The following is a 19,848-nucleotide window of genomic DNA, read 5'->3' as shown; positions in this document are numbered from 1 at the left end:
AAGAGAGAGGCAGAGACACAGGCAGAGGGAGAAGCAGGCTCCATGCAGGGAACCCAACGTGGGACTCGATCCCAGGACCCAGAATCACACCCTGGGCTGAAGGCAGGCGCTAAACCGCTGAGCCACCCAGGGATCCCCTAATCTTCCTCATATTGGAGTAAGAGGCTTGGGTCTGCCTCCTTGATGTTTATCAGAAGATTCAAACCTTGTTTCGTGCTTGGTTGGTTTTGAAATCACGTGGATCTGCCTCCTGCAACACAGAATCCACATCCAATCTCATTCCATGGCAGCTCTGCTGCTCCAAAGGGTAGCTCAAGTCTACACCTCTATTTCTCTTAGATCTCAAGGTCTAAACACTTACAGTGGTTTCCAAACTCTCTTTACAATAGAGGAAACTTTTTCATAAGCAAATTAATTTTGAAACCAAATACACTAAACAGCATATTTTGAAGCTACTCTATTTCTATCTAAAAATAAGCTGGGCTGTTAACTGCCTCCCTGACTCTCCTACTTTCTCCAGAGCCCTGAGAGGACCTTGCTAAAACTAATTGGGAAAACCACCGTCCTGTGGCTGGCTGATGTACCTTGTGAAATTGCCCTGGAGCTCCGCCTCCAGGGGCCACCCTCTAGGCTGAATGATAACTCCAGGCTGGGAACCAGTTTGGCCCTTAAGCTCATCCTGGTTCTTTTGTGTATATTTGAGAATGGGCTGCCTACCTTTCTCAGAATTGATGGGCACCTCACACATCCTCATGTGCATCTGCTGCTCTGTATCACACACGTTCCAGGCAACTGCAAAGTGATAGAAACTAGGGCTGAGGTCTGAAAGGAGAGGCAAGCAGTGTGCCACTGTTGAAATAGGCTTTCCAAGGCTCACAGAGCTGAATTTCTTTTCCTTTGCACAGCTTGTGCAGGGAACCCCTTGCCCCACTTAGCATACCTGGTGGGTTGTTTCTCTGCAGTCAGGAAAAAGAAATCATTAGAAAGCAGGTCAGGTCTCTGATATTTGCAAAGAGGGTTGCAAAGAGAATGTTTTGGGAACATAGTACAGGGAATGAAAATGGTATGTCTGGTCCCGTGTATGTATCTCAGGAGAGGGCGAGAGGGAGCAAAGAGAGAGGGGGAGAACGTGAGAGAGGTTTCTAATTCAGACCTGCAGAATAATTTCATCATCTGTTGGAAAGAGTCCCCATGACACAAAATGCTGCAGTTTCTCTACCTTCTCACAACCCCCGCACTGTTTCCACTTCATTGCTAAGGGAGGGTTTCCAGAACTGGAAGGTTTTGAAAAGCTGTCGGTGGAGGAATGGTTTTATTCACCACCTCCTGTGCCCCAAATCTTTCCCCGAATTTGGGGGAAAGGAGGGCAAGGCAGTTTTGTTTTTGTTCTTGATTTTAGAAACATTCTTCTTCTCCTGAATATAAAAGCAATAATATATGAGCGGTACCAAATGCTGGTAAGGACACAGATCTCTACGATCTCTTATGCACTGCCGGTGGGAATATAGATTGACTGATGCAACTGCTTTGTAAAAACACTCAGACAGTATCCTTTAAAGGTAAACTTTCACATACCCTATGGTAAGCAGTACTACTCCCACATATACATCCAAGAGAAATTATTACACAGGGGCACTGGGAAGACATGTGCAACATGGCATATACGTGGCGGTCCAGGACCCGCCCATGCAGCATCTTCTGCTGCTCCTGATCTCCCTTGCTAGGCTTCAACAGCGCGCATCTGTGGTTTCTGCACTCTCAGGCTTTGTTCATCCTGCCTCCTCTACCCTTCCATCTGCCTTGAATATCCTTCCTGGCCTCTTAACCAAGCCAGCTCATTCATACTCATTCCTTACCACTTAGCTTAAAGGTCAGCTCCCCTAAAAACCTTACTTGACAGGATCTCTGGGTGGCTCAGCAGTTTGGCACCTGCCTTTGGACCAGGGCGAGATCCTAGAGTCCCAGGATTGAGTCCCACATCGGGCTCCCTGCATGGAGCCTGCTTCTCCCTCTGCCTATGTCTCTGCCTCTCTCTCTGTCTATCATGAATAAATAAATAAATAAATAAATAAATAAATCTCAAAAAAAAAAAAAACAAAAACAAACCAAAAAAGTAGTCATAGTCAGGCTCTTCGTATCAGGAAGAGTCTGGAAATAGCCTACAGAATAAACAATAATGTTTATGGAATGGAATATTATATAGTCATCACACAATGGAATATTATATAGTCATCAAAAGAGAGATGAGCTCCAGGGACATGCATTGATATGAATGAACTTTAGCAACACAATATTAAGTGAAAAAAGTCATAGAACAGGGGCGCCTGGGTGGCTCAGAGGTTGAGCATCTGCCTTTGGCTCAGGGCGTGATCCTGGGGTCCTGGGATCGAGTCCCACATCAGGCTTCCTGCATGAAGCCTGCTTTTCCCTCTGCCTATGTCTCTGCCTCTCTCTCTCTCTCTCTCTCTCTCTCTGTGTGTGTGTGTGTGACTCTCATGAATAAATAAATAAAATCTTAAAAAAAAAGTCCTAAACATAATATATAGCATGCTACCCTCTTAAAAGACTTAAAGCCACAATAATAAAAAATACATGCTTTTTAGGGCTATAAACCAATTAGATACAACTTTCAAAAGAAAACAATAGGATTATGAGATTTGGGAAGGTGGTTATTTTGGGTAGGGAAAATGGTAAATGGTAGAGGATCCATACCTCGATGTTAACTTTTGTTTGAATACTAGCTTTTATATTGGTTATTGGGTTTATGAGCACTGTTATTAAATAAATTAATAGAGATGAGTATGCATGGACCAATGAGAAGAGTATTTGCTAAGTCAAAGATTATGATTAATTCAATTCAGAATGTGTTCTGGCATCCAAAAGGAAAACTGAAAGCAGAATTGCACATTCATTGTGAACAATTTAGAACCCAGTAAAGTATGTGAAGAGTCATCCCTAAAAGTATCCCTCCAGAAATAATCATTATTAACATTTTGGTATATTTCCTTCTAGCTATTTTTTTTTTCTAATTCAGATTTTTAAAGAAAATTACAATTATAATGTTTAGATAGTAATCTTATTCTTTTGTTTTGTTTTGTTTTATGGGTTTTTTGATAGTAATCTTATTCCGGATACATTACATTATATATATTTTCTCATGTGATAAAATAATCTCTGGAAAATAAAATAAAATAATCTCTGAAAATGTTTTTTTTTTAAGATTTATTTATTTATTCATGAGAGACCCAGAGAGAGAGAGAGAGAGAAAGAGTCAGAGACACAGGCTGAGGGAGAAGCAAGCTCCTTGTAGGGAGGCCGATGTGGGACTCAATCCCAGGACCCCAGGATCACACCCGGGGCCTAAGGGAGACACTCAACCACTGAGCCACCCAAGCATCCCTCTCTGAAAATGTTTTTAACAACTAAATAGTATTAAATAATCATTTTTTGAAAAATCCTTTTAATGTGTTTATTTTGATTGTTTCCAATATTTTGTTTTTTGTGAATAAGGCTACAAAAAGCATTTTATATATAAATCTGGGTGCCATGTCTGATGATTCCCTTAGGATAAAATGTTAAGAGTGGAATCAAGGTACAAAAGTTTTTGAGTTATTTTCACATGTTGATAAATTGTAGGACACTATTTTTATGACTAATAAACTGAATAAGATAGTGCCCATAGACATGCCTAGTATGTACATAATAGGCATTTAATCAATATCAGTTGAAAATGAAACTGCATATAATTGCAAGTTTAGTTAGGACATCTTGGAAGAGAATAAAGAACTATCTTTTGCATTTGCCAAGCTATGAAAATTAAATGAGTTAGTATTTTTTTCTTAGTTTTTAGTGGAGATACAAGTGGATGCCATTGGAGTGATTCTTTTCATTGCGTTAATGATAATAAATACAATTTATATATCACGTTATTCTTTCAAAAGTGTTTCTCTATGCATTATCTCATGTGCTCTCCATGACAGTCTTCTAAAGTATATGTTATCATATTGTCCCCAATTTACAGATGAGGAAGTTGGCACTTGGGTTAGAATTACTTACCCAATGGCATTGGTTAAGTGATGGGCTCTTGATTTTGGCTCAGGTCATGATCTCAGGGTCATGAGATCAAGCCCCACATTGGGCTCTACATAGACATGGAGACTGCTTAAGCTTCTCTCTTTCTCTCTCCCTCTGCCCCTCATGCACAGGCACTCTCTTAAAACAAAAAAACAAAACTTACCCAAGATGATAAAGCTTAAATCTAAATTCTAGCGGCACCTGCATGGCTCAGTTGGTTAAGCAATTGACTCTTGATTTCCACTTAGGTCATGATCTCAGGGTCGGGATTGAGCACTAAGTCAGGCTCCATATTCAGCAGGTAGTCTGAGTGAGATTCTCTCTTTCTCCCTCTATCACTCTTCCACTAAAACTAAATAATAAATCTAAAAGAAACCCCTGAATTCCAGTTCCAGTAAGGGTGGAATAATTTATATGAGAAAAAGTATCCTGCAGTTAGTGCTTGTAAAGGATGAACAAAATATTTTACCTAGCTGTCCAAAAGGTAGGAGAAAACATCAAAAGCAGGCAGAAACTGGAAGGCAAATGTTTCAAACCAATAATTTAAGTTTAATCTTAAGAAACTAGAAAAAATACAAGCAAATTAAACTCAAAAAATGTAGAAGGGAGGAAATAATGCAAATCGTATAGGTGATAAAAATAATAAGGGATTATTGTGAAACACTTTGTGTCAATAAATTCAACAACTTAAATGAAATTCTTCAAATTTCTCGAAGAATATCTTACCAAAACTGACAAAAGATGAAATGGAAAATCTGAATACTTGTGTATCTATTCTTAAATTGAATTTATCAAAACCTTCCCACAAAAAGAACTTCGGGTCCAAAGGGTTTCACTAGTAAATTTGATCAAATATTTAAGGAAGAAATAATACCAATATTAAATTATCTCCCAAAACAGAGGAGGAGAGCTTCATAGCTTACTTTGAGGCCCTAATAAAAGCCTGATAAAAACATTATAAGAAAAGAGGAAAAGGTTGCCCGGCTGACTCAGTTAGTAGAGAATGTGACTCTTGATCTTTGAATTATAAGTTTGAGCCCTATGTTGGGTGTAGAGATTATTTAAAAATAAAATAAAAAAAAGAAAGAAAGAAAGAAAGAAAGAAAGAAAGAAAGAAAGAAAGAAGAAAGAAAGAAAGAAAGAAAGAAAGAAAGAAAGAAAGAAAGAAAGAAAGAAAACAATAAAGGGTGCCTGGGTGGCCCAGTCAGTTAGGTGTCTGACACCTGATCTCAGTTCAGATCTCAATCTCAAAGTCATGAGTTCAAGCCCCATCTCAAGGCTCAATGCTGGGCATGGAGCCTGCTTTAAAAAAAAGAAAGGAAAGAAAGAAGAAAGAAAGAAAGAAAGAAAGAAAGAAAGAAAGAAAGAAAGAAAGAAAGAAAGAAAGAAAGAGAAAGAAAACAAGGAAAGAAACAAATAAACAAAGAAATAAACAAAGAAAGAAAGGAAAAGAAAGAAAACAAGGAAAGAAACAAAGAAAGAAAAGAAAGAAAGAAGAATAAAAGAGGTATTCATGAGAATACCTCTTATGAATATTGACACAAAAATTCTTTTTTTTTTTTTTTTTTTTATTTTAGTCACAGAGAGAGAGAGAGAGGCAGAGACACAGGCAGAGGGAGAAGCAGGCTCCATGCACCGGGAGCCCGATGTGGGATTCGATCCCGAGTCTCCAGGATCGTGCCCTGGGCCAAAGGCAGGCGCTAAACCGCTGCGCCACACAGGGATCCCCTGACACAAAAATTCTTAACAAAATATTAGTAAGTCAAATTCAGCAATATATAAAAAGTATAATACATCATTACCATGTGCAGTTTATTCTAGGAATGCAATGTTGGTTAAATATTAGAAAACCAATTAATATGATTTACGATTAGTAGTATATAGGACAAAAACCACATGATCATTTCAACAGATGTATACAAGTTTGTAAAACATTTTTGGTCAAATATTTTGGTTTGATAAATCCAATAGCTATTCATGATCAAATTCCCAGCACATCAGGAATGGAAATTACTCAATCTGAAAAAGAGTATCTCTGAAAAACATACAACTAATATTACATATAATAATGAAATATTGAATACTTTCTCTTTCCTTTTATGAATAAATCAAGAATGTTAGTCACCTCTTCTACTCAACATTGTACCAAAAGTCCTAGCCAATTTTAGATGGCCAAAAAGTGACATAAATGCATCAAGAATGAAAAAGAAAAAGTAAAACTGTCATTTCTTTACAGACAGCATGATTATTTACATATAAAATACTATATAATCTGGGCAGCCCGGGTGGCTCAGCGGTTTAGTGCTGCCTTTGGCCCAGGGCGTGATCCTGGAGACCCGGGATCAAGTCCTACGTCGGACTCCCTGCGTGGAGCCTGCTTCTCCTCTGCCTGTGTCTCTGCCTCTCTCTCTCTGTGTCTCTCATGAATAAATAGGTAAAATCTTAAAAAATAAAATAAAATACTACATAATCTACAAAAATGTTACCAGAACTAATAAGTGAATCTGACAAAATTGTACACAAAAATCAATTATATGTCCTTATGTCTATATATTAGCACCAATAAATAAAATTTTTAAATAAAAATTTTTTAAAGTTTAAAAACTCCACATTATCATAAACACAGAACACTTAAGAATAAATTTAATAAAAGAGATTCAAAAAACTCTACATTAAAAACTATAAAGTATTGCTAAGAGAAATTAAAGAAGATCCAATTAAATGGAAAGACATGACATGTTCACAGAATGGATGACTCAATATTGTTGAAAATGTTTATTCCTTCTCTTCTTTTATTTTTTTTTTAAAGGTTTTATTTATGTATTTGGCAGAGAGAAAGAGAGAGAGCACAAGCAGGGGGAGCAGGAGGCAGAGAGAGAAGGAAAAGCAGGTTTATCACAGAACAGGAAGCCTGATGGGGGACTCAATCCCAAGACCCTGAGATCATGACCTGAGCTGAAGGCAGAAGCTTAACCATTTGAGCCACCCAGGCATCCCTAAAATGTTTATTTTTTTCCAAATTTGATTTCTAGGATTAATGCAATCCCAATCAAAATCTCATCAGACTTTTTAAAAATAATTGACAAGTTATCTTAAAATTTATGCGGAAATGCAAAAGACCTACAATAGCAAAGATAATCTCGACAACAACAAAACTGGAGGAGTCACACTACCTGAGTTCAACACATACGAGAAAGCTAGAGTAATAAAGAGAAAGTGAAATTTGCATAATCACCATGCAAACCTACTGCATGATGTAGCTGCATAAATATTGTTTAGGGCCCATTTCAATGCAGCTGATCATTTCTTACTTTGGGACAAAAGTAGCTATGGCAATAAAGCAAACAAATAGAGGCAGTAAAACATAATACAGTGTTTTCCAAGGTAAAAGTTATACCCTGGTCTGAAGATGATTTTAAGTAGTACACAAATATGATTTTTTAAAAAATATTCATGTATTTAAAGATCATCCCATGTTAAAGTTACAAAGAACTTCTTTGCATTAAAGATGCTGGGGGAGCCTGGATGGCTCAGTAGGTTAAACATTTACCTTTAGCTCAGGTCATGATCTCAGGGTCCTGGGATGGAGCCCTGGGTCTGGGCTCCCTGCTCAGTGGGGAGCCTGATGCCTGATTTTTTCTCTCTCTCTCTCTCTCTCTCTCTCTCTCATTCTCTCTCTCTGTCTCTCCCTCAAATAAATAGATACAATCTTTTTAAAAATTTTTTCTTTTTAAAAATTTTTTCTTGCCTAAGTGGCTCAGTGGCTGAGCATCTGCCTCTGCCTCAGGTTATAATCCTGGGGCCTGGGATCAAGTCCCGCATTGGGCTCCCCGCAGGGAGCCTGCTTCTCCCTCTGCCTGTGTCTCTGCCTCTCTCGCTGTGTCTTTCATGAATAAATAAAATCTTTAAAATAATTTCTTTCTGAAACAAACTTCAGTTTTTAAAAAAACAATAGATTTATGGACTAACTCAGAATTGCTAACACCTCGTTACAGAATTAGGCAGACTGGCCTGCCCAATAACGGGCCGAGCAGGAAAACCCAGGCTTCCCTTCACTCATAGGCTGACTCCTTTTACTGTAAGTAGGAAGGAGCCCAGGAAGCATGTTTTCCACAGACAGGTTGGCCTCCAGTTCACCAATCCAGTAACTACCGGGTGGACGGGCAAACCAGGGTTGGAGAGGACCTTCCCGCAGAAACATGAGAGATAGGAAACAAGTATGTCCCTTCCCAACACCCACACCCACACCCACACACACATCCACACACCCACACACCCACCCACACACACACTGAGGACACAGACCTCGCAGTGTCCCTGGACCCGAATGCTGTCACTGTATCTCCAGAGACTGGATGTACTAGGTGCCACCACTCTCACGTGAACAGATTCCAGGGGATCCTGCCTCAAATTCAAAGTTCCAACTCACAGAATTTAAGCTACGACCTCACCTCGTGGCTGCCAGAGAGGCTGCCAAAGCAAGACTGTATCTGAGAGCTTTTATTTCTACAGTATCACTCCCGTGGTGGAACCCACTTCACAGAGAAAGTGGAGGAGAGAGCTTGTTGGGTAGACACAACCAGTACTCTATGGAGGAGAAAACCAAGTCCCAGCGAAGTTAGGTAACTTGCCAAGGTCACAGGGCAAGCAAGTGGTTTTGCATTACAGGATCAGATACTTCGCAAGCAAGCTCTGGGAATGAGAGGCTTTGGGAAGGAATTTGGGTTCTTTATGTGACAGAAAAAATTGTGGGGAAATAAAAAAGAAACAACAATAACAAAAAGATGCAACCCTCAAGAACCAAAGAAAAGTGATGTCCCAGCCTGAATCCATAAGGCTCTGTGTGGCCCAAAGCTACACGAAGGAGATACTTTCCCCTACTTTTTCTGGGGAGATATGTTGTGAAATGTGCTTTTTTTTCACAGTGATATGAGATTCCCAGGAAAGTGACTTTGCATTTTTTTCCCTTGAAAAGTTGGAGGCTTTATTGAAACAATTGCCTTTCTCCTTCTTCTCTTTTTCTTTCTTTCTTTCTTTCTTTCTTGTTTCTTTCTTCTTTCTTTCTTTTTCTTCTTTCTCTTTCTTTCCTTCTTTCTTTCACCTTTCTTTTTCTTTCTTTCATTCTTTTCTTCTTTCTTTTGCCTTTCTTTTTCACTTCTTTCCTTCCTTCCTTCCTTCCTTCCTTCCTTCCTTCCTTCCTTCCTTCCTTCCTTCCTTCCCTCCTTTTATCCTTTCCACCCCTGTTCCTATACGATTCCTTGACCATTTGGGGCTCTTTCTCTAGTTTTGGAGTCTGTGCAAAGAGACTGGCCCTCTGTAGTGCAGCTCCTCTGGCAGTGCACTGCCAACCTTCTCCATAGTACACATTCTAGGTGGCCAAGGTCCTCCCTCCCCTCTTGGGTTGTTGTCTGGCTCATTTCTACCAGTGTCATTCAGAGGCTGCTTTAGGGATTGTGTTGGACAGCTAGTGAGCACCCCGGCTTGGCAGGCATGCCCCTAGTAGTTCTTGGGGTAGTGACAAAAGCCAATGTCCTTAGGACATGTCCTGCTCCCTCGTGTGTCCTTTTGTTTCATTCTGAGATTTAATTTATTATTCTGGTCTCCTGTTGCACAAGAGCTATATAAATAATCCAGGCCACTCCTTTGTTTCTCCCTGAAATATGGCTTTTGAAAGCTCCTATTGTTTCAAGGGAACTTTTCTGCTGTCTTTTGAGAGAACAAGATAATTAGGTCTGTTTTCTTCTGCTAGGACACTTTCCCCACATCTCCACCTGAACCCATCAGAAGTCCAAGGACATATCACAGGGTCAAAGCTCCTAGTGATGAACTGGCTCATATAGTTAAATTTATAGTTGAAGCTCAAGGACAGCAATCTGGGGTAGGGGGCAGTGGTGGACAAGGGGAAGACGTAAAAGGACATTTACATAGCACTTTACACAATAGCTAACAATAGGTTCTACTATCAATCCCACTTTACAGATGAGGAAACAGAGACCTAGGTCAAGGTCACATAGAGTAAGGGGTAGAGCGAGGATTCTAATCTCAGCAGCCTGGCTTCAGAGCCCGTATTTGAAACTTCTACACTGAGAACATCTTCCCTCCCCCAGCAACCTTTGTTGCCATGACTAGAAGGCTCCCAGAGAGTGCTGTCTCTTCAGGATCTCCCCACCACCCTGCTCTACTTATCCAGCGCGTGTTTCTCTGAGTTAAAAACCCCAACTGCTAACATTTAGTTTCCTCATTGGTAAAATGTTTTGATGAATAATAACAGTACCTGTTTCATATGGTTTTATAAATTCTAAGTATATGGTAAGCATCCAATAAGTGATCATTTTTACTGCAAGCTATTAGAGAATTTTACAGAGCTTTAGAAAATACTGGCTAAAGATGAGTTGTCTCTGGCTTCACTGGTCTAGAATTCTCCATTATTGCTTTGCCAATACAAATACAAACAGGTTGTTTATCATCGTAGTTCTGTATCTTACTCAGAATTTCAAATTTAGAAGTTTCAGTTCAGTGATTGGGTTTAAAGAGAACCATTTCACCACAAAGAAAACCTGGGAACCCTTGGGATTGAGACCCACAAATGGGCCCACCAGGCAAAAGATCTGTATCTTGGTCTCGCCATTTGAGCTTTGCCCACACACATTAATTCAGATGAGTAACAGAACAAAAGAAAGTACACAGCGTATTCTTTCATTAATGGGTTTATTCATCGGGAAAGGAAGAGAAGAATAAATGCTGCCAATAAGAATAGCCAGTTTTCAGGGAATTAAAAGACACTTTTCCTTGAACGTGCTAAAAGTTTAAATAACAAATAATAAATTATCTAAGCCAGTAGTTTTTAATGTGTGTTCAATGGAGCCCTGGAATTTTGCAAAGGCACCTCAGAGGCAGCTCTGAAATTAGTAATCATCTCACTGGCGGAATGTTAACTTGCAGAGAAATGGATGTACTGAGGTTCTGAAGCAGAAGGAAAGACTTTGAAACAGTTGCCCCAGAACCTGAACTGGTACTCAATCCTAAATATGTGTCACCTTGGTCAGGTCACTTTTTACCTCTGGTTTTTGTTTTCTTTTCTGTCCAACAAGAGGAGAATCAGTGATGGAAAGGACACAGAATTCTTTCAGCTCTAAAACTCTAAGATAACCACTTGAGTTGTATTCCCTACAATGTCTACTTCCAACAAAAAAATAGTTGAGGATTATCTTTGTACCACTGTCTTCAAAGCCGTTATGTCATTTTTTTTTTTTTGACATTTCTCAGTGATTGCAAGTCCTAGCTCTTTCATTTGTCCATTCGTTCAAAACCAGGTATTTCATTCAGTTCTCTCCAGAAATGTAGTGAGGGCCTTTGAAGAGCCAGGTACCGGTATAAGTGAGGAAAAGATGAATAGACCAAACTTTTCTGTTTTCTCCCAGGGCTCCCAGTCCAGTGATAAGCTGATAACCCCCCTCGTGTGGTTGTTTTTCTTTGGTATGGTTTATGGATATCTCCTAGATCTGGTCATTCTGACCAGAGATGGTAATGTGTTTGAACCAAAGATCGGAGAAACTGTAGTTGCCTTGGAAAGAGGGAGACCTATCTCCCCTGGTGTTTTTGAAGGATTTTCAATAAATATCTTCTAGCTCAGAGACCATAAGGCTTGAACCTGAGAGCAGTCCATTCTCCTATTCCCACCTCTTTGGTAAGTGCAAAATACCTTCAATTCCCAGATTCCTTTGGTGGCGGGCTGGCTGACAGTAGGACACTGTTGATAAGCATCTCTGGTGCAGGCTTGTTTAGCAGCCATATTACACTCGGTTCAAATGGATCTCTGTGCATAGTTAGGAAAGGCAGCCTGTGTAGTAATCTGATTTAGATTAATCTAGACTCAAATCCCATGCCCATCTAACTGGCTTTGTGCCTTTTGGCAAGCCAGTCAACTTTGCTGAATCTTATTTTTACTGATCTGTAGAATGAAATTATAGCCATCTCATGAGGTGGTCATATAGATAAGGACTCATCGATATAGAGTGTCTAGTATATATATTTGTGTCTGGTGAGGATTCAAAAAGTGGCAGCTCTTTTTATTATCAGGTCAGTGGAGAGAGCATTAGTTGTCACATTGCCTGTGAATGGAGAGCTGACGGGACCAGTCCTCGTGGATCACTGCAGGAACTTGAAGGAAATACTGTAGGGCTGAGTGGAGGCTTAGAGATGTATCCTGGCTGGGAGTCAGGGAACCCCCAGGAACCACAGAGGGAAGCAGCTGGGGTGAAGCTGAGTCAGTATTCCGGCCAGACCAGTTGATGGAGTGGAAATCTAAACTGGATTCAGAAGAGGAACTTCCGGGACGCCTGGATGGCTCAGCAATTGAGCGTCTGCCTTCAGCTCACATCCTGATCCGGGAATCTGGGATCGAGTCCCACATCAGGCTCCTTGTGGGGAGCCTGCTTCTCCCTCTGTCTCTGCCTCTGTCTCTCTCATGAATAAACAAATAAAATCTTTAAAAAAAAAAAAAAAAAGAAGTGCAAGTACATGACAAGATATTAAAAAAAAAGAAAAAAAAGAGAGAAGCGGAACTTCCACTGCCTCAGGTCAAAGGTGTCAATGGTTGACATTAGAATTGTAGGAAGTCGAATGGATGAGGGTTCCCCCCCCCCCCACATTGAACTGCCTAATTAAACCAGTAATCTCTGTTTGGAAAGCCCCATAATCACCATTTGGGACGGAAAGCCAGAAAATCTCAACAGTTGGAGGAGGAGTACATAATAAATCTAGAACTAGAGCTTGCTGAATGGTATCCTGAACATGAAGGAGTCTTCTTCCCACATTGACATTTGGAGGTTAAGGACCTGTCAGCTCAGAGGTTGCAAACTGGAGGCCTTTGTTGTGACATGTTTCAACCTGAACGGTGTTTAAGATGACATTTCACCTAGTTTTCTGGATTTTCTCAAAGACTAGACAATAGGGTTACACTGAACCTATATTCTTCCGTAGCAAGTTTGCTGGCACCAGTTCTTTGGGGGTTTCAGATATTTCCCAGTTTTCTCCTTGAAAAAATCTCTTCTGGTTTTTGTAACACTACCCTGTCCTCATTTTCCTCCTTCCTCTCCACCTGCCCCCCTTCATTCTTGTTTTATACAAGCCTTTTCTCCAGTGCTTTAAATGCCAACAACCTCAGGGCCCTGTTTTAGATCCTCTTCTCCTCTCTGGTCCACACACCCCTCCCAATAAACCTTTTGAGTCCCAGCTATCTGCTGCTTTAGAGGAGAAGCCTTTCTTCCCTTCTGGGTTCTTTGGCTGGTCTAATAATTAACTTGACATAAGACAGATTGGCAAGAGAAAAGCAAATTAAATTTGGTATGAACAGGAACCCATAAAAATATGAGACTCAAATAAGTTATCAAAGCAGGCAGCTTTTTTATACCTTTTAGACAAGGAAGTAATATGTTTGTGAAGAATTAGCAAGACAAAAAGAGTTTGGACTCGGTGTAGGAAATTAGTGAACAAGTAACAAGGTTTGTTTGACAACCCTCTCGACCCTAAATTCCCTTTCTGGTAATAAGGATGCCATCTAGCCTCCTGGTACAGGGAGGGTTCCTTTCACATGGGAGATTTATTTCTTCTTTTCATGGGCACAAAGGAAGGTCAGAGTATCCTTTTTGCACTGGCTATTTCTTAAGTAACTTTAATTCAAAATAAATCAATTTGCCAATGTGGCATGTTTTGGGGTGGTGTATTCTGCTGTCCCCTCCACTGCTTATGTCCACGAGAGCTTTCTGGAACACAGGGATTTGTTGAGTTGTGCAGAAGCAAAGTACAGGTGGGTTCTGGTTTATTTCTCTTTCTCCCTTTTATCCTTTAAGTGACCTGGATGGTTTTTATTCTTCAAATTATAATGCTTGTTTTGGAAACTTATGAAAGCTCAGAAAGTTACAAGGAAAGACATAGAATTCGCCTTATAATCCAGAGATAACCACTGATAATATTTTGGTTATTGACAAAGGAATTCTACGCCATGCTGATTTCCATCACCATCCTCTCACTGTAAGTTCGTTTTCTTCATAAACTCATCATCGTATTTATTTCCTCTCTTCTTCACGATGTGTTGCCCACGCCCCAGACAATGCCTAGCACACAGGAGGTGCTAAGTCTTTGTTGAATAAATGAATCTCTCTTTACGTATACAACAGAGATCTGTATACAGTCCTATATATACACAGTCCTAGATTTTTTTCTTCCTTTAGCATTATACTCCGTCTTGCCACTAACTTAAGCATCTCTGTCATCTGAGACGATGAGTACTTTCTTTTATGAATTAAAAGAATCCTCAAGGGTCTATCAGTGGCCACCCCCATTTACTTCTTCACTCTAGATGAACACTACAGACCTTCAGGCTTAGAGTAAATCAAAAGCCAAGCTTTGGGAACTATGAATGTTCCTAGCAGGTAAATGCTGACACGATTCTCAACCCTTAAAATACTTAGCTTCTCTTAGTAGAGAGACCTCTTAAGTTTGCTTTACCCAGGAAAGAATGGCAACCTCCCCTTCCAAGATCTTCCAAGAGATGCTGTTAGATCCTTTAAACTTTTCCTGAAATAGTAGTGCATTGTCCTCAGTGAATGGAGGCATGCTGACACAAGAATTAATGTACTGAGAACCTGAGAATGGCTGCTACCATTTCTAAAGTTCAACCCCAAATGGGGAGAAAGTGGTCAAGTGGGAAGGTAATGGCTGAGCAAAAGGTGAGCCGAAACTGTAATGGGGGTGGGAGAAGGGGTAAAGACAGAGAAAGGGAGAAGGTACCCTGAAAGGAGCATCGGCTCAGGAAATAGACCAGGGCTCTTATCCCATTGCCCAGTCACCAAATGTGGGACTTTGAGTGAGACGCTTAGAACTTCAGGTCTCAATCTGCTCATCTTTAAAGAAAGCAATTATCAATAGGTAATAGTGATTACAATTAGGCTTTTCAAGATGTCTGTGCTCACAAACTCTGGAACAGTACGGATAAAAGTACAGTATCACAGTATCTGAAAGTGGCTGCTAAAAGGAAGTAGCCTTGCTGGGGTGCCTGGGTGGCTCAGTCAGTTAAGCATCTGCTTTTTTGGATCAGGTCATGATCCCTGCATCCATCAGAGTTCCCTGCTCAGCAGCCTGCTGCTTCTTCTCCCTCTGCCGTTCCCCCTGCTTGACAGAGAACTCTGTCAAATAAATAAATAAAATATTTTAAAGATAAAAAAAAATAAAAGGAAATAACCTCACTGGAATTAATAGGAAAGCTTCGGATTACTTTGGATGATGACATCAAAAGAATTTATTTTATTCAGTAAACTCAAAACATAAACATGTTATCAATATTGACACTGTGAATTATTAACTCTGGCTCTGCTCTGAGGGTCCCTGGCACTATTTGAGTTGTGGAACTCTTCAATGTTTATTTCTGTACCCTAAATTGTCCCCAGATTTACTCCTATGGGGTAAAATAAAAATTAAAGGGAAGACAGACCGGTGAAAAAAAATTTTTTTAAAGATACCAAAGTATGAAGATAGGCACACTGATGCTAAAAACCCAAATTAAAACTAGACCAGAATATTTACATATTTTATTAAATCTTTACAATCAGTAATTATAATCAAATACACAATTATATACAAGGATTATATACATTTTGCCCAGACTTTTACATCACAGTACATAGTTTCCCTTAGAAATATTGTATACATTTATCACCAAACAATAAAATCCAACAACAGTAGTGTTACAGCACCTGTTAGTACAGACATCTTTTTCATAAATTACATCATAAGAAAATATACGGCTGTAAATTGGGCTTTTAAAAATGTCTTTTATAAAATCTGAACATACAATATTTCATTCACAGAATGTTTTTTTTTTTCTATGTTCTGACTGAAGCCTTGTGCATAAAACGACCGGTTGGAATATTTACTAAATCAGCTCCCCCCCACCCCCTACCTCCCAAATTATAAGCACTATCTGACTTACTTATGCTGAGCTTCCTTTATGATGAATCTGGCATGGGGTTTGGTAAGAGAACAAATGCTGGTTTTATTGTAAAAAGGGCATTGATGGTAATTTAAATTTTTAAAAAATTCTCAAAAGAATAATTATATTAGAAATTAAAATCAGAAAGTGCACAATTTTTCATTTTACTCTCTAATACTGTGAAGGAAAAGGGAAAAGAATAATGTCAAAAAACAATTTGTTCTGAAACAATTGTACTCTTGTTGGAAGCCTATTAAAGGTTAAAAAGAAGAAAAAAAAAATCTACCCAACAAAATATCCCATCCTAAACATATCCAGTAAATTACAATTCTGTTATACCTACAACTTTATGGGAAAATTATTGCAAATTAGGATGTATCATTTCAATGGACTTTCATAAGCAGAAAAAACTACAGCTATGTTTTTAGTAGGTAAACAAGTTAAGTTTTAAAACTTGAAAATACCTGAATTAAATACTTACTCTAATATCTAACTTTTCACTTTCAGATAAAATCCTTACTTGATTCCAGGTTTGTAAACATTGTATAAATCCTTCTTAGTCAAACAATTTTTATGGCTGTGGTGATCACTTCAGCTCTGTTTCTATGCAGTCAACATTTAACTGAGGTAGACCAGATGTTTCTAAAATTCAAGGTCTCACAGAGTCCCCTGAATATTTAGGAAGTAAATAAAATGTCTATCAAAGGTATTTAAAAAACAAAACATTAAAAAAAAAAACACCTAATGCTGTTGGAATTTTTTAATGAACTCAAAAACAACTTCATGGCAGTATGTCGAGTAAGAATGTGGAGTTAATGATAATGCTGGGAGTTTTGAAGCTGAACATTATACCTTCTTAACTAGGGAAAAAACTAAGTATGATTCCTTCTGGGTGTTAAGTATAATTTGTTTAATTTTTTTTCCTTTTTTTTTTTTTTAAAGGATTCAGTTCTCTAAAAAAGTTAACAATTTGCTTCTAGACTTTAATGAATGGCAACAACTCCCCCTAATGGCCAAAGGCAGGGAGAGTGAGCTGGCTCTGTATACCATGAGGTCTTTGCTGGGGGAAAAAATTGTGTTGTTGATAACTTAGAAAAGTTGGGTTTAGACAACAATGGCTCTGAGCTACAAATACAAAATCAAATCAATGTATATAAGGCTTCTGTAATAAAAGTCTTAGAGGAACATCTGCTCCTTTTCTCCAAGCCCCAGTCCTATAAATCAAGGCAAGTCAAGTAATTAAGCTTCAGCTATTTTGGCAGCTTTGCAATTAGTACGAACAAAGCACTATGTCTATCCTTCCATATACTGTATGTATTATAGTTCTATCTTCTTACACCAAATTTCACATGCAGAAAGGCTAAAATATCCATTTTAGTGTCAGGTTTAATTAAGGGCCAATAAAGGTCTTATAATACTACTCTTCCCCATCCCTCCCCCCCCCCCCCCCCAAAAAGTGAATTCTCTATTAGTTTTATTACTCACTGACCCAATTACATTTAGCTGGAATTTTTGAAAGCAGCTATTTATCTTCTTATAAAAGAATATGTTTACCTGGGATCTAAGACATACTGTACATGAATATACATAACTACAATACAGCACTGTTCTTTCAACAGCTCCATATACAGTTTAAGTTCATCAGTACCTCAAAACTGTGTTTTAAGAAAAGATTATTATGTAATGTCATGGTAAAGAGAAGGAAAATTAAGAAAAGATTATTATGTAATGTCATGGTAAAGAGAAGGAAAATTAAGTCTCACAAATACTCCTTTAGAACTGATTTAGGTAAGTTTAAAAAATAAATAAAAATGAGTAAAACCATGATTTCAACTACAGGGCTGTCTACAGGATATCAACAACAGTTTTTAAAACTTAAATGAGGCCAGCACCAGACTGCCAACCCCCCCCCCCCCCCCAAAAAAAAAGGAAACTAAATTCTCATTCCGCTGTATGGCTATGTTAGTTGCTACTGTGTAAGTTTCTTACACAGGTTACCATAGATTAATTTTCAAGTCCATATCAGAAGGAATATCTGTTAAAAAAAATTCTTTTAAACAAACCTTAAAAACCATGATTCAACAGAAAATGTGACAGACTCAGGTGCAACTTTAGAAACCATAGTTTCAAAGAAGAAAAATAGTAGTTTCCCTAGGATTTTTAGATCACTACCACAGTTTTATTATGGCTCCCTAAGATAGAAAAATGGAACAAAATGTATTCAGCTCTTGGCGATATGGCCCTTGTGGCTCAAATTGCATACTAAACATGGGATGGAGTAAGGCTGATGGCTAGAGGTAATTACCTCGAAGAGAAATGAACTGGAAAAGATTTATAATTTACCCGACAAGGATAGAACTTTAAGTTCCATTTCAGAGTAGTCACGGCTTTCCCTACGGAAGGCCCAATGGCAAGTTCATATTACATTATAGTTTCTCCCTTGTTCCATTTTTCGTAAGTATTAAGTAACCAATTTCCATAATATATTATATGACCTTTTTACCTGGTCCCAATGATTAACCTTTATGCAGAGAACTCACTGAGAAAGTATACTGGCTTCACCTTTGGTTTAAATGAAAAGGACATTGTTAAGAGAGAAAAAAATCAAGTCATCTTGATCATTTGTTACACAATGAAGCAAGTGAAAGTGATGAGCAAAGGCTGTCTTCACCATAAATGCATTTGCTTCATAACCACTTAGGTCACTTTGAGTGTTTCTGTGAAGGCAGCATAACCAGAATGTCTACAATACTCACTTGTCTTTTCCCAAAAGAGCCTCTAACCTCCAAACCAAGAAAGCCGAGCTTTCTTTAATTAGAAAGCTATACAAATTTCTATTTTCCACTCTACTATTAACTGAATTTGTTTCTTGTCTACCCAGAGACTGCAGAAATCTGGTTCCTAGGAATGCCCAGCAATCTTTTTCCTGGCCTGAGGTGTTTGCAGGGTGGTGCGATGCTGTCATGGGGTGGGGATCGGGGTGGGGGAGGGACTGTGAGTTTCCATTTTGGATGGGACAGTTTTAAGCAAGGTCAGTTCTAACACAGCATGCTCCAGATTCCTATAACTATCTCAGTCAGAACGTGGTTGCTCATCACCATACTTAAAGACTCCCATTAAAGAGCCTGCTTAGTTTCAGGGTGTCTGTGAACCACAGTTTGCCTCTTCTTTTTAAATACCTACCATCAGATTTTTTAGTGAGTCATAGTTCGTCTTTCTCCATCATTTCAAATGCTTCTATATCTTCATTCCAGTCTGCTAATATGGAGTCTATAGGCTGGACCTTTTTACCCCAGCTAACATTAGGATTGGAATCTTCTTCAGTTTCTGATTGTTCTTGAAGTTGGTTATCTAAATCTGTACATTCACCATCAAGACTTGTAGTCTCATGGTTTTCTACGGGGTTAGAATTCTGTTCAGAAGGAGAAACACTTGCAGCATTGTCTGTATCTGTTGGAGATGATGATTCTGGTTGCGAGTTTAGAGAACTTTCCTCAGGAGACTCTTGATCCACCAAATCAACCTCCTGAGAACTTGATGTAATCTGTTCAGCACTCTGATTCTGAGAATCATTTTCAGAGGATGGTTGTTCTTCATTTTCCATTTCAGGATCTGTATATGAAAGAAATAAGCTTCATGCTACTTTTCCACTCAAAATATTTACTATCGTAGCTAAGAGCATACTGGTTTTTGCAATAAAATGAAAAAATAAAAGAGAAAGAAAAGCATGTTAACACAGAACAGTGAACACTAATGCTGAAGAGTAAAAGCCTTACAAAATGTAA

The 19,848-nt window shown here is 38.8% G+C and overlaps 1 protein-coding gene across 4 annotated transcripts in view; it reads right to left on the bottom strand.

The window, feature by feature from the left end:
• Positions 1-15,648: 15,648 nt before the first annotated feature.
• The window catches only part of EDEM3 (ER degradation enhancing alpha-mannosidase like protein 3), a 70,716-nt gene continuing 66,516 nt past the window's right edge, over positions 15,649-19,848 (bottom strand). For 2 of the 4 annotated variants that reach the window (XM_026001182.2, XM_026001180.2), the window contains exon 20: positions 15,649-19,675. In XM_026001182.2, the coding sequence (XP_025856967.1) occupies positions 19,266-19,675 (410 nt within the window). In that variant the 3' untranslated portion in view covers positions 15,649-19,265. The remainder of the gene's footprint in view (positions 19,676-19,848) is intronic. The other 2 variants (XM_026001179.2, XM_026001178.2) reach the window with 1 other exon arrangement.

Source organism: Vulpes vulpes, chromosome 13 (genome assembly GCF_048418805.1).
Source record: "Vulpes vulpes isolate BD-2025 chromosome 13, VulVul3, whole genome shotgun sequence".
NCBI classification, from domain to species: domain Eukaryota; kingdom Metazoa; phylum Chordata; class Mammalia; order Carnivora; family Canidae; genus Vulpes; species Vulpes vulpes.
This window is presented reverse-complemented; position numbering and strand designations above follow the sequence as displayed.